Source organism: Alnus glutinosa, chromosome 2, assembly GCF_958979055.1.
Source record: "Alnus glutinosa chromosome 2, dhAlnGlut1.1, whole genome shotgun sequence".
Taxonomy (NCBI): Eukaryota; Viridiplantae; Streptophyta; class Magnoliopsida; order Fagales; family Betulaceae; genus Alnus; species Alnus glutinosa.
In genome coordinates this window covers 36,794,462-36,812,286 of record NC_084887.1, presented here as the reverse complement: position 1 = coordinate 36,812,286, position 17,825 = coordinate 36,794,462, and the positions used below count along the sequence as shown (strand labels likewise).

The 17,825-nt window shown below is 36.0% G+C and overlaps 1 protein-coding gene across 2 annotated transcripts; it reads right to left on the bottom strand.

Annotated features, from left to right (window-relative positions):
- Positions 1–1,488: 1,488 nt before the first annotated feature.
- LOC133859895 (ABC transporter B family member 26, chloroplastic-like) lies at positions 1,489–15,629 on the bottom strand. 2 transcript variants are annotated; one of them, XM_062295468.1, is made up of 18 exons: positions 14,935–15,629; positions 14,549–14,591; positions 14,135–14,179; positions 13,884–14,006; positions 13,693–13,796; positions 12,736–12,790; positions 12,571–12,641; positions 12,253–12,355; positions 10,881–11,091; positions 10,420–10,493; positions 10,205–10,261; positions 10,041–10,115; positions 9,107–9,181; positions 8,754–9,035; positions 8,566–8,630; positions 8,397–8,457; positions 7,926–8,032; positions 1,489–1,910 (listed from the first exon to the last, which is right to left on the bottom strand). In XM_062295468.1, exons 1-17 carry the CDS (start codon positions 15,450–15,452, stop codon positions 7,952–7,954), a joined length of 2,043 nt encoding a protein of 680 aa, XP_062151452.1. In that variant the 5' UTR covers positions 15,453–15,629; the 3' UTR covers positions 1,489–1,910; positions 7,926–7,951. The 2 variants fall into 2 exon arrangements, with proteins under 2 accessions (XP_062151452.1, XP_062151453.1); XM_062295469.1 differs by having other exon boundaries at positions 1,489–1,905.
- Positions 15,630–17,825: the final 2,196 nt, after the last annotated feature.

Genomic DNA, 17,825 nt, shown 5'->3' with positions numbered 1-17,825 from the left:
TCGGGGGGGTGTGACTTTTGAGAAATATTTCGTGTCATTCTTCTGTCTTAAGCTTTTTTAAAAGTCCTTCACATTTCACTCATTTTAGCATCAAGTCACGTGTTTTTTTTTAAAAAAATAAAATAAAATAAAGTAACTTAAATGAGTTTGAAAAATAATATTATTTGAATAAAAAATATGTTTGGGCTTGTTTAGCAACCACTCTCAATTTTTTTATTTAAAAAAATCAATTTTAAAATATTCCACTTTTTATATCACATTAATTATTTTTTAAATCACATCAATTACTTTTTAGGATAATGCTAAAATTACAACAAATGTACTACAAGTACACAACTCCAAAACACATTGGAGTAGGACTCATAGTGCATGTATCACAACCCTACTTTTTAACAACATTTTTCACTTTTACTTATAAAAAAATTCAAAATTTATTTATACTTTATATCACATCAATCACTCATTATTATAATAATAAAAAAAATTAAAAAAACTCTCAATTCAAAAACCTTTACCAAACACACCAGACATTGAGAAATTATAAAATTACAACCCTTGCACAACTATCATACAACCCCAAGACATATTTAGTGGGATCTACACACATGAGTCCCACCCAATATGTCTGATTTGGTCGGTACACCACCTACCTCTCTTTTTTTATTTCTTATATTTTTAGTTTTAATGATCAGTTGATGTATGACCACCTTTCATTTAGAGATTTGATGTACATCTTACTCTCGTGCTTTTTCCATTCTCTCATTTCTTTTTTTTAAATTACCATTAGATTTGTACGGTCCATACGAAACTCACATGAACCTCATTTCTCTTTCATTTATCCACGCGTTTGAGGCATGCTAAAACTATTTATCCACCGTATTCATCAAAAAAAAAATTATCCACCTTTCATTTCATCCCAAATGACACGTAGAGACAAAAGAGTGTATGTTACTGTTGCGGCGTAAACACTTTTCCTTCTTAAAACAATTTAAATAAAATGAATTTGTTTTGTTAAAATCACCAGGAAATTATTGTTCTCTATGTTCTTTTCATTAGGGGTTCCTTGTATACTTTATGTGTATTTTGGGTTGCGCCCCTTTGCACCTTTTTTATATATTTTACTTATCAAAAAAAAAATCACCAGGAAATTATAATTCAAAAAGAATTACAGAAAAGTGCAAATCAATAAGCAATTCGATCCCCTTTTTTCGCTTAACCCTCTTTTTTTTACTTAACATAGGGGCATTTTTTTTCTATATATATATATATATATAGTTTATCGGCTAAAGAAACACGTGTCACAAGTGACTTAAATTATGTCCAAAAAAAAAAAAAAAAAGGAAAAACTTAACGGATAGAAGACGAAAGTATCACAATTTGATAGTTTGTAAGATAGTGTTACTTTTCAATCTTCAGAAGCAAAAATGGGAAAAGTACATTTTTCCCCAAAAATAATTACAAGAAAGTGTAAATGGGGAAAAGTCTAAGATAATAAGATGAGAAATGCTAGAGGTATGAAATCTTTTATCAAGAGATAGGTACCAAGATGATGTAGAACTTATTTGTTGGTACCCGTAACATTTTTTTTTATTAATTGTTTTGATCATCTTCAATGAATAAACTCCACATCATCTTGGTATCCATCTCTTGGTAAAAAATTTGGTACCCCTCGCATTTCTTAAGATAAGATAAAACATAGATTGTGTGAATTTCAGTATTAAGAGTTAAAAATCGTTATGTTCAAATCTCTTTATGCTTGAATGACAGTGTACAAAAGTCCTCACTTTTTAGTTTTACGAAATTTTTGGACTTGTATTCTTTTTTTGTTTTCTCCTTAACTAGGAGTCTCTCTTGTATACTTTTTGTGTAGTTTGTTGCGTCTCTCTGCGCTTTCCAATGAGATTGCTTTCCTTATAAAAAAAAAAAACCAAAAAAAAACAAAAAACAAAACAAAGGGTTCAAGCAATAGCACGCTAAAAGAATAGTCTGTAATGGAGGTAGGAAGACTGTATTGGAGCTAAGAAGACAAGATTGGGCAGTAATGGAAGTGAACGTTGCTTTGTGGTTTGAACTGGTGAGACTTTGGGCAGTGTAGCAATAAGGTGAGTTGATGGGTAGTGTCATTTCAGTCGTCAGAAGAAGAAGACTCTGGAGCGTGGAGAGAAAGCTTATTACGCACCGTTTCGATTAAGTCCTTAAAGTGCACCGTTTTGATATTGTAGTTGCACCAGTTCAGTATTGTAATTGGGCTTGTTTGTTACGCCTTCTTTGGGCTTGTTTGTTAGAAGTTTGTTAGTGGTTCATGAGTTAGTTCATAGAAGAGTGATAAAAGCCCAGTTGCATCTGGGAGAAAAGGTACAAAAATTGATTGTAAGTTTGTCTAACTTTGGAGCTTTGGGTGAGCTCGAATCATCCCAGTTATGGAGTTTTGCTGAACTCGAATCAGCTATCTTTCCTGTTCCTTCAATTCATCAATACAATTCTTCTATTTCTTATCCATTTCTATTATCTCATCACAAATACAATTCTATAAAATTCTAAAAACAGAGAACTCCATTCCAAGTGGTATCAGAGCACTCGATCTTGATGGCAGAAGGCACACGGATGACCCATTTGTCTGATTCTGTGAAGCAACTGGAAGATGGTTTTCGGCACCAGGGAGATACATTGAAGCAGCAAGTTGTGCTCATCCAGGAGAACAAGAATCAGCTAGATCAGTTGACAGCGTCTTTTCATTCTTTGGCGGCTGACAAAAATGAAACCAACAATAATCTGTTAATGTTACAACAAGCTATGGCAAGAATGGAGAAATACATGAAGGGCAAAGATAAAGAAGTGCAAGGAAATGATAATGAAGTGCCACCACGACGAGTAACCAGAAATTTTTACGAAAAAGATTTTCAAGAAGATGAAATTCCTGAGGCTAATAGAAGCAAAGTTGGTTATCATGAAGAGAAGCAAAGGTGGATGAGGCAGAATGAGGAGGACGATCAATATGGATCTGACCACCAGAATCGTCAAGAAAGGAGGAGGTATGGCTGGGATTTTGATGAGGATCGTTGGGAGAGAAGTCAGCAACAGCGGCCAGCAAAATTGGATTTTCCCAAGTTTAATGGGGACAATCCAACTGGGTGGTTATACAAGGCAGAGCAGTATTTTGACCGTTATCAATCTACAGAGCGACAGAAATTAAAGACTACTGCTTTTCATATGGAGGGTGACGCATTGATATGGTTTCAAGATTCAGATGAGTCTGGATATTTTTCTACATGGAAGAATTTTGCAGAGGCCTTATTGTTGAGATTTGGGCCAGCCTATGATGATCCTATGGAGGCAATTACTCGACTCAGACAGACTTCTACTGTCACTCTTTACAAAACCAAATTTGAGGTACTTTCTAATAGATTAAAAAATTTATCTGAGAAGTACAAATTGAGTTGTTTTTTAAGTGGCCTTAAAGATGACATTAGACTGCCCTTGAGGTTATTGGATCCTCAGAATTTGAATAAGGCATTTGCTATGGCTAAGATTCAGGAGGAATGTGTCTTAAATTCTAGAAGGACCTCTAAATTCAGTTCTTATACGAATTTGAATTGGCAGAGTAATAGGAGTAATATGGCTAGTGATGCCAAAGTGGAAATGGGGAATAAAAGAGATAATTCTTCTAGTATGGTTCCACGTTCTAATATTCTTATACAGAAATTATCCTCAGCCCAAATGGAGGATAGGAAGAGAAAAGGGTTGTGTTACACTTGTGATGAAAAATGGAATAGGAACCATGTGTGCACTAAGGGGAAGATTTATGTTTTGGAGGGGTGTGATTTGTTTGGTGAGCAGAGTGAGGAAGATTTCCTTGAAACCACGGATTGTATGGCTGTGGAAGGAATTAATGAATGTTATGACAATCCAGAAATTTCTTTACATGCTATTACAGGGTCTCCTAATCCTAGAACTATGAGGTTATGGGGCATGATTAAATATCAAGGGGTAATCATTTTGATTGATTCCGGGAGTTCGCATAACTTCTTGGATACATCAATTTCCTCAAAGTTGGCCTTAGAGATTCAGCAGGTCAGTAATATTGCAGTTAAGGTGGCAAATGGACAGATTATTCACACTAAAGGGGTCTGTGAGGGGTTAAATGTTCATATGCAAGGCAATTCTTTTGTGACTGATTTTTACATTTTACCATTGGGTGGTTGTGACATGGTATTGGGTATCCAGTGGTTACGGACATTGGGCCCTATTGTTTGGGATTTTGCTGCTTTGACTATGGAGTTTACGTTGTTCAAGAAGGCTATTTTACTCAAAGGTTTAAACCCAACTGAATCAAAATTGGAGGATGGTGGGTTGTTTTCAAAATTGCCTAGTGTGAGAAGGAAGGGGTTGGTATTACAATTAGTGTCTTCAGACATTCAGACTACTAATGCCGATAGGAATCCTGATTTTGCTGATTTGTTGGCTCAGTTTCAGAAGGTTTTTGCAGAACCTACAGGTTTACCGCCTATCAGATCCCATGACCACCAGATTGTGCTTAAGGAGGGTTCAGCTCCAATATCTGTTAGGCCTTATCGCTATCCCCATTATCAGAAGGGCGAAATTGAGAAGATTGTGAGGGAGTTACTTGAATCAGGGGCTATTCGGCCAAGCCAGTCACCATTTTCTTCTCCAGTATTATTAGTAAGGAAAGCTGATGGTAGTTGGAGAATGTGTATGGATTACAGGGCTTTAAACAAAGCTACTGTCAAAGATAAATTTCCAATTCCAGTAGTAGATGAACTACTGGATGAGCTACATGGGTCTCGGATTTTCTCTAAGTTAGACTTAAGGTCTGGCTATCATCAAATAAGGGTTAAACCTGAGGATGTGCCTAAAACGGCATTCAGGACACATGAGGGGCATTATGAATTTTTGGTCATGCCTTTTGGCTTGACCAATGCCCCCTCAACTTTTCAAGGGTTGATGAATCATGTGTTCAAACCCTTTTTGAGAAAGTTTGTATTAGTCTTTTTTGATGACATTTTGGTGTACAGTCGCACTAAGGAGGATCATTTAGTACATTTACAGATGGTGTTAGAGGTGTTACTACATCAGCAACTATATGCTAAAGAAGTCAAGTGCAGATTTGGTTGCTCTGAAATTGAATATTTGGGCCATATTATTTCGGCTGATGGGGTTAGAGCTGATCCTAAGAAGACGGCCAGTATGCTCCAATGGCATGTTCCTAAGTCCCTCAAGTCATTACGAGGATTTTTGGGTTTAACAGGTTACTACAGGAAATTTATTAAGGGATATGGAATCATTGCTGCACCCTTGACGGCTTTACTCAAAAAAGACTCTTTTATTTGGAATAAAGAAGCTACTCAGGCGTTTGAATTGCTTAAACAGGCAGTGGCGACACCCCCTGTGTTAATTCTTCCTGATTTTGAGAAACCCTTCATCATTGAATGTGATGCCTCGGGTTTAGGAGTGGGGGCTGTTTTGATGCAGGATCATCAACCAATTGCTTTTTTCAGCAAGGCTTTGAAAGGCAAGGCTCTTCATTTGTCTACTTATGAAAAAGAGTTATTTGCATTGGTTTGTGCAGTAAAGAAGTGGAGACCGTATCTGTTAGGTCAGACTTTTAAAATCAAAACTGATCATCAGAGTTTGAAGTATTTACTGGAGCAAAAGGTTGGTACTCCAACTCAACAGAAGTGGTTGACCAAACTTTTGGGTTATGACTTCTTGATTGAGTATAAAAAGGGGATTGAAAACAAGGTTGCTGATGCCTTGTCCAGAGAGTTTGAGGAGACTCCGGAACAGAATCTTAATGATGAAGTGTTATTCAGTATCACATTTCCTAATCCGACTTGGGTGGAAGACATCATGAAAAGTTATACTTCGGATCCTGATGTGCAGAGTAGAATTTCGGATTTATTGGCAAATACAGAAGGCTCATCTAAATACAGTTTACGGGGTGGGTTATTGCTATATAAAGGCAGAATTGTAGTGGGTAATGATGAGTTTCTTCGAACTAAGATCCTACATTTAGTTCATGATAGCCCTGCTGCTGGGCATTCGGGCTATCAGAAGACACTTCATCGTGCTAAGCATGATTTTTACTGGCCAGGGCTGAGAGCTGATCTTAAGAGATATGTCAGAGAATGTGATGTGTGTCAGAGACAAAAGCATGAGACTCTTCTTCCAGCTGGATTACTTCAGCCCCTCCCAATTCCTACTAAGGTTTGGGCTGATATATCCATGGACTTTATTGAGGGTCTGCCGATTTCTCAAGGTGCTAGTGTGATTATGGTGGTTGTGGATAGATTGTCCAAGTATGCTCATTTTATTTCGGTTGCACATCCATTTACAGCTTCTAAAATTGCTAGTCTTTTCATGCAACATGTTTTTAAATTACATGGCTTGCCAGTTTCAATTGTTACAGACAGAGATGCTGTGTTTACAAGTTCTTTTTGGCATGAGATGTTTACTCTACAGGGTGTGTCTTTGGCTATGAGTTCGGCCTATCACCCTCAGTCAGATGGTCAAACTGAGGTGGTTAATAAATGTTTGGAGCATTATTTAAGATGTTATGCAGGGGAGACACCTAAAGCATGGTCTCACTGGTTGGCTATGGCTGAGTATTGGTATAACACCAATTACCATGCTTCTTCTAAGCTTACACCTTTTGAGACATTATATGGTATTTTACCACCCAAGTTGATAGAGTATATACCTGGCACTTCCAGGAATCAGGCGGTAGACGACACCCTTCGATCTAGGGAGCAGACTCTGTCCTTGCTTCGACATAACCTGTTGGCAGCACAGGAAAGACAGAAAAGTCAGTATGATCGACGGCACACCGAGAGAAGTTTTGTTCCAGGGGATTTAGTATACCTGAGGTTGCAGCCATATCGACAGAAGACATTGGCCATCAGGAAGTGTTTGAAGCTTTCCCCCAGATTTTATGGACCATTCTTGGTTATTAAGAAGATTGGAGAGGTTGCCTATCGCCTGGATCTACCAGCTGAATCCAAGATCCACCCAGTTTTCCATGTCTCGTGCCTTAAGAAAAAACTGGGTCAGCGCTCCATTTTGTTACCGACCTTACCTCCGGTGGATAGTGGGGGAGCAATCCAACCGGAGCCACAGAAGATTCTTCAAAGGCGTATTCGGAAATTTCAGAACCAGGCTGTTCCTGAGGTTTTGGTACAGTGGCAAGGTACAGCTCCGGAGGATGCCACTTGGGAGGATTTTTGGCCTTTGAAAGCAAAGTATCCCCACCTTGAGGGCAAGGTGCTTTGAAGAGGGAGCGATTGTAATGGAGGTAGGAAGACTGTATTGGAGCTAAGAAGACAAGATTGGGCAGTAATGGAAGTGAACGTTGCTTTGTGGTTTGAACTGGTGAGACTTTGGGCAGTGTAGCAATAAGGTGAGTTGATGGGTAGTGTCATTTCAGTCGTCAGAAGAAGAAGACTCTGGAGCGTGGAGAGAAAGCTTATTACGCACCGTTTCGATTAAGTCCTTAAAGTGCACCGTTTTGATATTGTAGTTGCACCAGTTCAGTATTGTAATTGGGCTTGTTTGTTACGCCTTCTTTGGGCTTGTTTGTTAGAAGTTTGTTAGTGGTTCATGAGTTAGTTCATAGAAGAGTGATAAAAGCCCAGTTGCATCTGGGAGAAAAGGTACGAAAATTGATTGTAAGTTTGTCTAACTTTGGAGCTTTGGGTGAGCTCGAATCATCCCAGTTATGGAGTTTTGCTGAACTCGAATCAGCTATCTTTCCTGTTCCTTCAATTCATCAATACAATTCTTCTATTTCTTATCCATTTCTATTATCTCATCACAAATACAATTCTATAAAATTCTAAAAACAGAGAACTCCATTCCATAGTCTGTAATTGCATAGATGAACATACAGAGAAAGAATGAAGCCATCAAACCTGTGTAACCAAAAATTGATCTTGAATCAAGCCAAAACAGCCGTTTGAACTTTAAATAACTGTGCGTACAAGCCACCCTTGAGAAGGAGCTCGGTGTGGTCACCCATCTGCACATGCACAAATCAAATATACATTATGATTATATGCATCCATGTTATTATAGAAATTAGGCCAACCTTTTGCATGGTGGATATCACAGGGAGACCCATAATATGAGGCCCCAAATTCATTGAAGAATCTCATATGATGTACTAGTGGAAAAGCACAGGCAACGATGAATAAAGTAAAATGGCAGAGGATAAATTGGGTCTGGCAAAAAAACCCTAGCATCTCAAATTAATCAATGCTACAACAAAAAAGCTATCTGATATTTGGACACACTTCACATTCTACATGATCATATGCGGTGTACAATGACGATGACAATGACAATTACATAGTTATCTTGAATGCCCAAAAAGAAGCTCTAACCTCAGTGACTCGACCACCATCCAGTACTATGATTCTATCAGCAGCTTTAATGGTAGAGAGCCTGTAAAACATCGACAAACATAATGCAAATTTTCTCACAATTAAAACTTCAGAACATAATTTTTTATTAATAAATAATTTTTTTAAAAAAAAGGGAACTGAAAATGACCTATGTGCTATGACAATGACAGTTCTTTTTCCTCTGATGTCATTTCTGAACGAATGAAGAACCCCCTAAAATAACACTGCCAGAAACAGTGAGCTAGCATTTACATGCATATCATTTCTTCTCTTTCTTTCTTTTTTTTTTCTTTTGTAAAATAGAAATTAGAGAAATTGACACTGGAAAGTACTTGCCTTAACATAATGTTCACTTTCAGAATCTAGAGCACTGGTGGCTTCATCAAGGATCAGAATAGCAGGGTCTCTAAGAATGGCCCGAGCAATAGCAATTCGCTGCTTCTGTCCCCCGCTCAGTAAATTATCATCAACGAGGGTATCATAACCATCAGGAAGAGATGAGATGAATTCATGAGCATAGGCCTGCTTCGCAGCCCATTCTATATCTTCCTGTTCAATGTGTCTAGAGCAACCATATCTAATGTTTGACTTGATGTCCATATGAAAGAGATGGGGTTCCTGTCTGAAACGAAGATTTTTATATTATAGTCAGCCATCTTCAGTATGCCTTTTAGTTTATGTAATCTAACCTGCCCAACAAATCCAACTTTTTCTCTCAGCCACCCAATATCCAGCTCTCTTAGAGGGAAACCGTCAACAAAAATCTGCAATCAGAGGCACCTTTTACAGAAGATCCAATAACCATAATTTACTAGTACTGGTAGAACTGCGTCCTGGAAAACACTACCCAAAGATAAAAGAAGCTCATTGCTAGATTTAGCGGTCAAAAGTTGTTCTCTATCGTTCTTCTGTTGCTTTCACTCAACAGAATAAATATATCAAGTTTAAACCACAAAGGGTATAAAGGACAAAAAGAGGATAGAACCATCAGATTCTAACTTAAAGACAACTTTATCACATTCTAACATCTAGTTTCACAATCTAAAGACATCATTATATAGGTCTACCCCCATCATACTGCATTCCTGTTTCCATCCCAAAAGGCAATCAAGAAGAATAGGATTCGGTCATACTTCAGATGGTCCAAAAGGTTTTCAAAATTTTAACCATCAATTTTGAAAGCTATATAATATATATTGATATGCTTTCCAGCAGTAAATGAACGGGTCATTGGGAATCAAACCATATTCATCTTTTCTAGCGACTTCCTCTCAGGTTGCCTTTGTCGTATGGAAATAAAGGCTAGTCATTTCTATAATCCACAAATGATCTGACATACAACCATTTGCAACGTGCTAATTGGGGTGTAGATAAGCAATACCTGGAAACCTACAGTTCCAAGGCCTAACTTACACACATCAATCATTGATAATGAGAAGTTGGTTACAGGGTGAAGAGCGTTGAGGTTGTTCTTTAGAGCATATTGACCATTGTCCAAGAAAAAGAAAACAATTTTAGAACACCACAACTCATTTAGTAATAGGTCATAAATCCTTCATTCAATATAATTATTGATTTCATTTAAAGATGCTAAAGTGAGATGCAAGAGTAATTGTAGCTTACCTGACCATTACTTGGCTCATAAAGACGAAGCAAAAGATTGACAATTGTGCTTTTTCCACTACCACTTGGACCAACCTAGGCAAAATTTAGAAGCGCAGACAATCCTTAAATCTTAACACCAGCATCATGAGGAATGGTATTATATAAGCAAAGAAATTTCTTACAATTGCAACCACTTCATTTGCTTGAACAGAGATATTTATGTCTTCTAGAATGGGCACCTGTTCCAATGTCACTAACTAGTGAGTCCTTTATGGGCTGCAAAGAACTCGTATGTCTTCCACTTTTCTATGAATTTATGTGACAGGTAACAAAAGAAAACACTTGTAACACAAAAAGGAAGATAAATTAAAATCAATTTCACCTAGAAAAAACATACCGTTAACCTTGAAGGATAGTGAAATGATACATTCACAAACTGAATATGTCCCATTACCCTCTTCAATTTCACCCCTATTGAAAGCAGGACACACCAATAGAAAATATTATGGCATATTCTAAATTGAAACAAAAGCGAATCATCACCTTAGAACTAGAAATGCTGAAACTAAAATTCACAAAATTTTGGCATATTCTCAATCTAAATGCATCAGGATTCACTTTCCCTATTCAATGTTTCTTCAAACAAGGCAAGCATTACCTAAAAGCAAAGACAGGTTGCACTATAAAAGATCACATAAAAATGCAATATTTATCAAAACAATTTCAAGAAGAAATCTCATTTTACACAATAGTGATAATCGTAACTAATGTATAATTATGGACCTTGGTTTCTACAGCATGAGTAAGGCTCATTAATCAAAAGAATATTTACAGTTCCACTGGACACAGAGTGCTTGCCTTTCGATAGAAATTGGTCACTAGGCAAGAGATCTATTAACTGGAAGACCTTTTCACTAGCTCCAACGGACTGTAGTAATGATGATAAATTATCTGTGAGCCTCCATGTAGCATAAATTAACCACTCACAGTACAATATATACTTAGTAAGTTGTTCAGGCGACACATGACCACTCATAATTGACATTCCTCCTAACAGTAGCGCAATGACCTGTAAAATATAATTTGTCAAACAGCGTGGAAGTCAAGTTACAAATCTTTATTTAAAATGCAACTTTTGCAATACATCCAGAAGCATTTGTTTTTAGTCAGGGATGTTCATTATAAATGGTAAGCATCTCCGACACCCTTTTTTTATAGTACTTCCCTCATACAGTAGTTCCCACTTTTTTTTTCTTCTTAATAACTGTACTTTTCTTTTGAAAAGTTTTTGAAACAGAAATAAGCTTCAATATTTTTGTAATGTATTAACAATCAATTAATGAAAACACTCTTGAAACATATGCATTTGTCAGTTTATGTACCCTAGATCACGTACAAGAATGAACATATATATAGTTAAGCTGTAGGAGTACATGACTCACAAGTGTGTTGTATGGTTCAGTCATTATTTAGAATCTTGTGGTCTGGTGCATGCCGTATGAGACCCTTAGACCAGAAGGACGAGTAACATAGAGAACATAATAACGCTATACAAGCAATTTATTGCTTTGGAATCCATCTCTTCACACATCAGATGTTGGGCATTACGTATCTTCATTGTATTTCAGATTTCCTTCCATCATTTTTTCACCAATCCAAGAAAAAATAACATTGGGTTATAAAATTATTGGCAACAACTTAACCCAACCTAGACATCAGAAGTTTTGAACTCCCAATAAAAGTTCAGCCCTTTTTCAGCATTGGCGTAAGAGTGCAGCCTTTCATCACCTATTACATTCATTGATACGGAGCAAGTGCACTGGTGCTACAGATTCATCACAGGGAAGCTCCACTCATAATTACTCAAAACCTGAAACTCCCATTGTTCGATATGACTGGGATACTTTCAGGAAATAGGATACTTTTGGGGCCAAAACCAAATTTTGTCAATAAAAAATGTGGTCTTTACTGATCACAATATCATTGTTTGGATCATGGTATGGCTAAAACCACCGTTTTTGTTTTTTGTTTTTTCCTGGGGGTCTTGGGTAGCTAAAATTAGTGAACGGCAGGTTGCCCTTCAATGCTACACACCCATATATCTAATCTTATGCATAACTACACTACCACTAACTAAATAAACATGAAACCTGGAGCATAGAGAGTTTTGGAGAAAACTAGCATTTAACCCAAAGCTGATGGTTTTTGATCAATTAAAACCTTGCCAAACCTGTGTTGAACGATATAGCGTATTGAAACTCATATTCCACAATCCATAAGCCATGCTTTCTCGAATGTTTATAAAAGCTAACCTGTCCAGCCATTGCTTGTACCTAACACCATATAGGATGGATCACTTAATAGTATCATGATGATGCATATAAATACATAAGGGCGTTTTGGGTAATGACTTGCTAGTAAGGGAAGTCCACCAAAGAAACAACTATGAAAATAGGATCCTTTTTTTTTTCCCTAAGCAATACAACAGAGGGAAACTAAGGGGACGGGGGATCATGAAAAAAGGATACTTAATGGTAGGAATTATTACCTTCCAAGTTCTTTCCTTTCAGTTCCATAAACCCGGACAGTTCTCATTAAAGAAAGTGTTTCTTGCGCAACCTAAATACGAAAAGGAAGAGCAAATGAGCATACCAAAAAATTATTCAAGTGTCAAAACTTTCAGAAGCAATATAGATCAGTTTTCTGCTTATACTTCATTAGCACCAGCAGTGAACTCTTGGGTTAACTTTGCAGCTCTCTTTTGGTACCTGTTAACCAGAGAAGGTTTTAAAAATGCCTTCAAACAATCTAGAGGCTAGTAAAAGAGACACCCTTATAAGCAGATAGTGAAAAATCTTAGTGCAACAGGAAGCAATAAACATTTGAGTTTATGCATATAGACAACACCTCTATCAAGGAAACAATTTAGAGTTACCCTACAGTTGCTGATACGGAGAAGATCCTCCATATATAAAAGATGTTTTAAGAAAGAATTTAGATGCAAATTCTCACATGCAGTTATTTAAGCCCTTCCCATTTCAGTATTTCTGATGACTACTGTCTAAATCTGAAGGAAGCTAAACACTAAAGGCATAACACACGCTTTTTGCTTTTTTCTTTTTTTCTTTTTCCCCAAACTGAACATTGTAAAGTTTTACTCTTAAAACAAAAGAGCAGATCCATTAGAAGTATCCACAGTAGCAAAAGATTTTAAATGAAGGATACCTCTAAAAAAAAAAAAAATAGATAGTGGACTTTGTCCGTACCAAATCTGATACTTTAGGAAATCAGATGCAATGAAAAAAACCTAATGTGTTCCCCTCCTCATAGTGAATTAATAGGAAGGAGTCAAAACTCCAACATTTTTATAAATAATAATAATTTAACAACTTGTTGGCATAGATTCATATGCATGCAAGGATTATACAAGACTTAATTTCCCTTCATCTATATTGTTTGAGGATATGATCAGACCAAGAAAGCTCTTGTAGCAAAGAATAAGCAGGGAGAGCAGCCTGATAGGAAACAATACAGGGATCAGGACAACTTGTATACACAAAAATAATCAGTACATCACTTTACAATAACAGATTTCTTGGAAACACAAACTCTTGTTTTAAAAGACTAATGTGCTAGGCCTATGAAGTTGAGAGAAGGTACAGATGCGTACCGGCCATAAAACAGAAAGATTGTAGATAGAACAAAGCATATCACCAAAGCTGATAATGCAAGAGGCCAAGATAAAGTCAGCAGATTGATCAATGCACCTGTCCCCTACACATAAAAATTTGACCATAAATTTGATTCTAACACTGAAGGCACATTGAGGGGCACAAAAAAGTATTTGATAAAGACTGCAACCTGAACAGCATTGCGTAATATCAGATGAACATTATTCCCAATAACATGAGACAGTTGCTGACAATCTGCCCCAAGCCTGCTCGTCAAATCACCAACTGCTTCTCTGTCGAAAAAGGATATATCCTACATCAAAGATAACACCAGTAATATATTGAATGAAAAACAGATACAACAAAGAGTTCTGCCAACATAGATTGCTTGAGAGATGCGCATGGCACCTCATATGTTCCAATTGCTAAATAAAGCCAAACCTGAAAAAGAATTGATGAATGTAGAGTTTCCCTGAGGCGCTTAACCTGCAATATGACATACGGAGCATTATGTGATGTCATATTCACTATGCCTGAAAAAAGCTACAAGTAAAATTCAGGTAACAATGGTGGAAAGAAGATACACAACTTCTTACTTGTAAAAATGAGGCCAAAAAAAAAAAAAAAAACCGATATCAGCTAGAATTCCTTAATACATTGATAATTGCAAGCATTTGACAAACATTAATGGGTAATTTCAGAAACTGATAATGGCTAAAGCAGAAGGAATAATGATTAGATAGACCTTAGAAGATCCTGTGCCTATCACAACAGACCACAGTATTTATTGGTACCAAAAAAAAAATGGAAAAGAAAGAGACATTCTTCGAGAAGAACTAAGATCGACCGACTTACCAATATCATATTCGCAATTCCAAAACAGCCACTTCGCAGGCCACTGAAATTCCAATGAAATATAGTAAACAACCAAGCCCCTCAATAGAACAAAGTTTTCCTCCAAACTGGGTTGGAGGAAATTAAACTGCCATATGTTAAATTTCCTTAATAGTAAATTCTTCTAACTAAATTTATTAAACTGCATGTCCTTAGAGCATGTAATTGCATTCGTATGCTCTAAGAACATATGGCAGTTTAATAGGCTGAGTTTAAGGAATTTCCTCCAACCCAGTTCGGCAGTTTGGAAGAAAACTTTGTCACCTCAATATCAAAAGTTATAGAAACAGCTCAATTACAATTTCCTATACTTTCCACATAGCATATCCTGATATGCATGAACCAACCTGCATATCCCCGACGTTAAACACAGCATAACTAAGAGCTCTGAGTTCCTAGAGAACACCATGGTCTCACCACTCTGTGCAGAAAAGATAGAGGCTGCCAATACACTTGGTATTGATATCTCTGAAAGCGCAGCGATGACTAAGGAACCAAACGCAACAAAAAGAACCCATCGATCACCGGCAATCAATTCCCACATTCGACGGAGAGCAACAATGACGGTGATTGGCTTCGCCGCCGTCATATCTACATGGTTATCCCTGCTCAGACTCCACCAACTGCCACCAGGTAAAACCGACCGACTAAAACGGACCCAGTTTTCCGGGTCTGGGAGCACCGAGCTTCGGGTTTTGAAACGGTGGCGTTTTCGTTTGCCGTTTTGGAATGTGATGAGAAATGCGGATTGGGGTTTGGTTTTAGAGGTGAGAATTAAGGGTTTCGAATTGTGAATTGGGAGAGGCTTTCTGTTTGCGAAACGGAGGGAGGTGAGAGAGGGAAGGTTGGAGATGGAGATGGCCATGGAGATGTAAATTAGAGAAGGGCGGAGCGTCGTTTCGGTAATTTGGATGCCAATAGCATTTTTAGCAGAGTGAACGCTTTCAGTTTTGGGGAACTTGTACGGTGTACCGGCGAAAGAGACAGGGTCGAAGTCTTAAACGGCGGTGATGGTGGAGGTTATACGTCAGTCGTTTATATTATAAGACCGTTCGTCTGCAATATGCCAGGTCGCCTATTCGTGGGTATAGGCGACTTCGCGGATAAAATTTTCTTCTTGAAAATAAATTGTCCCGCTCGATGAAATCTCAATTAATTTTAGAAAAATGCTATACCAATATAATCTTTTACTGTTTTACAGCTTATGCACGTGATTATAATCGGAAGGTGTAAAAAACATAACATAAATTTTTTTTTTTAAAAAAAAAAAGAAGTTAGTAGATGATGCGGCTCAAATTACATGATAACACATGTGAGTAAGTAGTAAAATAATTTTCTCAAAAAAAAAAAAAGAAAAAAAAAGTAGTAAAATAATTGCAGCTCTAGCATTCTCTTAATTTTACCATTCAACGAACTAATTTTATTTTTTCTTTTAAAAAAATCCTATTAATTTTATCTTTCAACAAACCACTTTTATGTTTTTGAGTTCTATCAAGAGTATTATAACTTTTAATATAAGTAATTTTGTATGACATTTATTATATTTACAAAATTAGGTGACAGTCTACGTAACACTTGCCACGTTAATTATTAAAGTATGAATTATCTCGTGAGTTTGTAATGAATTATATCTATCCACTTTGACTCGTGACGGGGGCTAATTGTGAAACTGCAACGACCACGGGTTTTTCCCTTCTTTCGCTTTTTCTTTCTTTTTCTAATTTTTCTTTTTTATTTTAGCCTTTTTTGTTTTTCTGAATTTGATGCTTTTCCCTCTTTTTTCTTTTTTTTTTGTCTTCTTTTTTTTTTTTTTTTTTATCTTATGTTTGGGTATTTTTATCATTTTTGGTTGCGTGAAATAACTATCATACCCCCTCCAATAAGATTTAACAAAAATATTCTAACGAAACAGGACATTGCAATCACTGTGATTAAGGGAGAAATTGTAAATTGTAACATTCCCAAATACCATACATTTTATTAATGAAAAGAGGCAACCCTAAATTTCAATCTCAATCTTAATTAAAAAATAATAATATATATATCAACCTTAATTTTAGAAAAACATTCCCAAATACTCCATCTATACATTCACGTTTAATTAATATTCATAAGCATACATAATTAATGTCAACTCTTTTTACTTATTTATCTTTTGATACGAAGTATTAAATTTTGAATTAAATGATATTTTTTTAAAACTTTGAGTTAACATAATATCATAAGAGTGATTTTAAGTAGGAATCCTAACTTTATATAATATTATTTATTTTAGTTAAATATTGTACACCTCACTCATTAACAGAAATTGTATTTAATAATAGTGTTAAATATTAACTAAATTATTGAATTTATTATTTTAAACTTTCGTATTTGAACAAAGTTTTCCTCAAAGAATTAAGATAAAGTTTTCATTTAAATTGGGGCCGGAGAAATTTCATATAACTCAATTTATTAAATTAATATTTGCTCAAAATATATGTGATTCTGCATTTTTAATAGAATATGTAATTTTTACATGCATTTTATCGTACATTTTGAACACATGTTAATTTAATAGAAGTAATGTTACAATTCATACCAATTTATCATATTTATTTTATACTGATTGGTGTTGCATGTTTTAAGTGGAAAATGATCATCTCCCTTTCAAATGAAATGGATTTTAACGTCATAATTTAAAATTTGTACTTCTAAAAGTGTACATAATTTTACATAATTTATTTATTTAAAAAACATGATAATATTAACTTCGCATACACTATTAAATGCACAAATTTCAAATTATAACGACATAACCATAAAATAAATAAGCTCAATTCTTACTCCATTTTGAATTAGGCTCAGGTGCAGTTGTAGTTTTTTTGAAGGTTGAATTTAATGTAAAGTTAGTCATGAGAAAAAGAAAGAAAGTAAAATCAAATGGCCATAGGCGGTGTAATTTTTGTTTACAAGATTTATGGTGCTTTCTTATTTTTTATTTTAACGGGGTGATATGAAAAGTAAGTTAAAACACGTCACATCGGTTAATATAAAACGAGTATGATAAATGGTTATAAATAATAGCATTACCCATTTAATAAACACAAGGAAATTTTATGGGAAAAGTACACATAACCCCCTCAAACTACCACTCAATTGTCAATGTACCCCCTAAACTACCAATTGTGTCAATCTCCCCCCTTAAACTACCAGAAAATGTCAATGTCCCCCCTAAGACCAACAAAAAGACAAAAAT

Bases quoted from the DNA above. Each gene is read 5' to 3' on its own strand.
- LOC133859895 (XM_062295468.1), bottom strand. From the start codon at position 15,452: ATGGCCATCTCCATCTCCAACCTTCCCTCTCTCACCTCCCTCCGTTTC. The intron at 10,262-10,419 runs GTATGTTTTTTC...ACATTGGAACAG, and splicing joins ACTATCCTTCAAGGTTAACG to GTGCCCATTCTAGAAGACAT. The intron at 8,458-8,565 runs GTCATTTTCAGT...GATGTTTTACAG, and splicing joins GTCATTGTCATAGCACATAG to GCTCTCTACCATTAAAGCTG.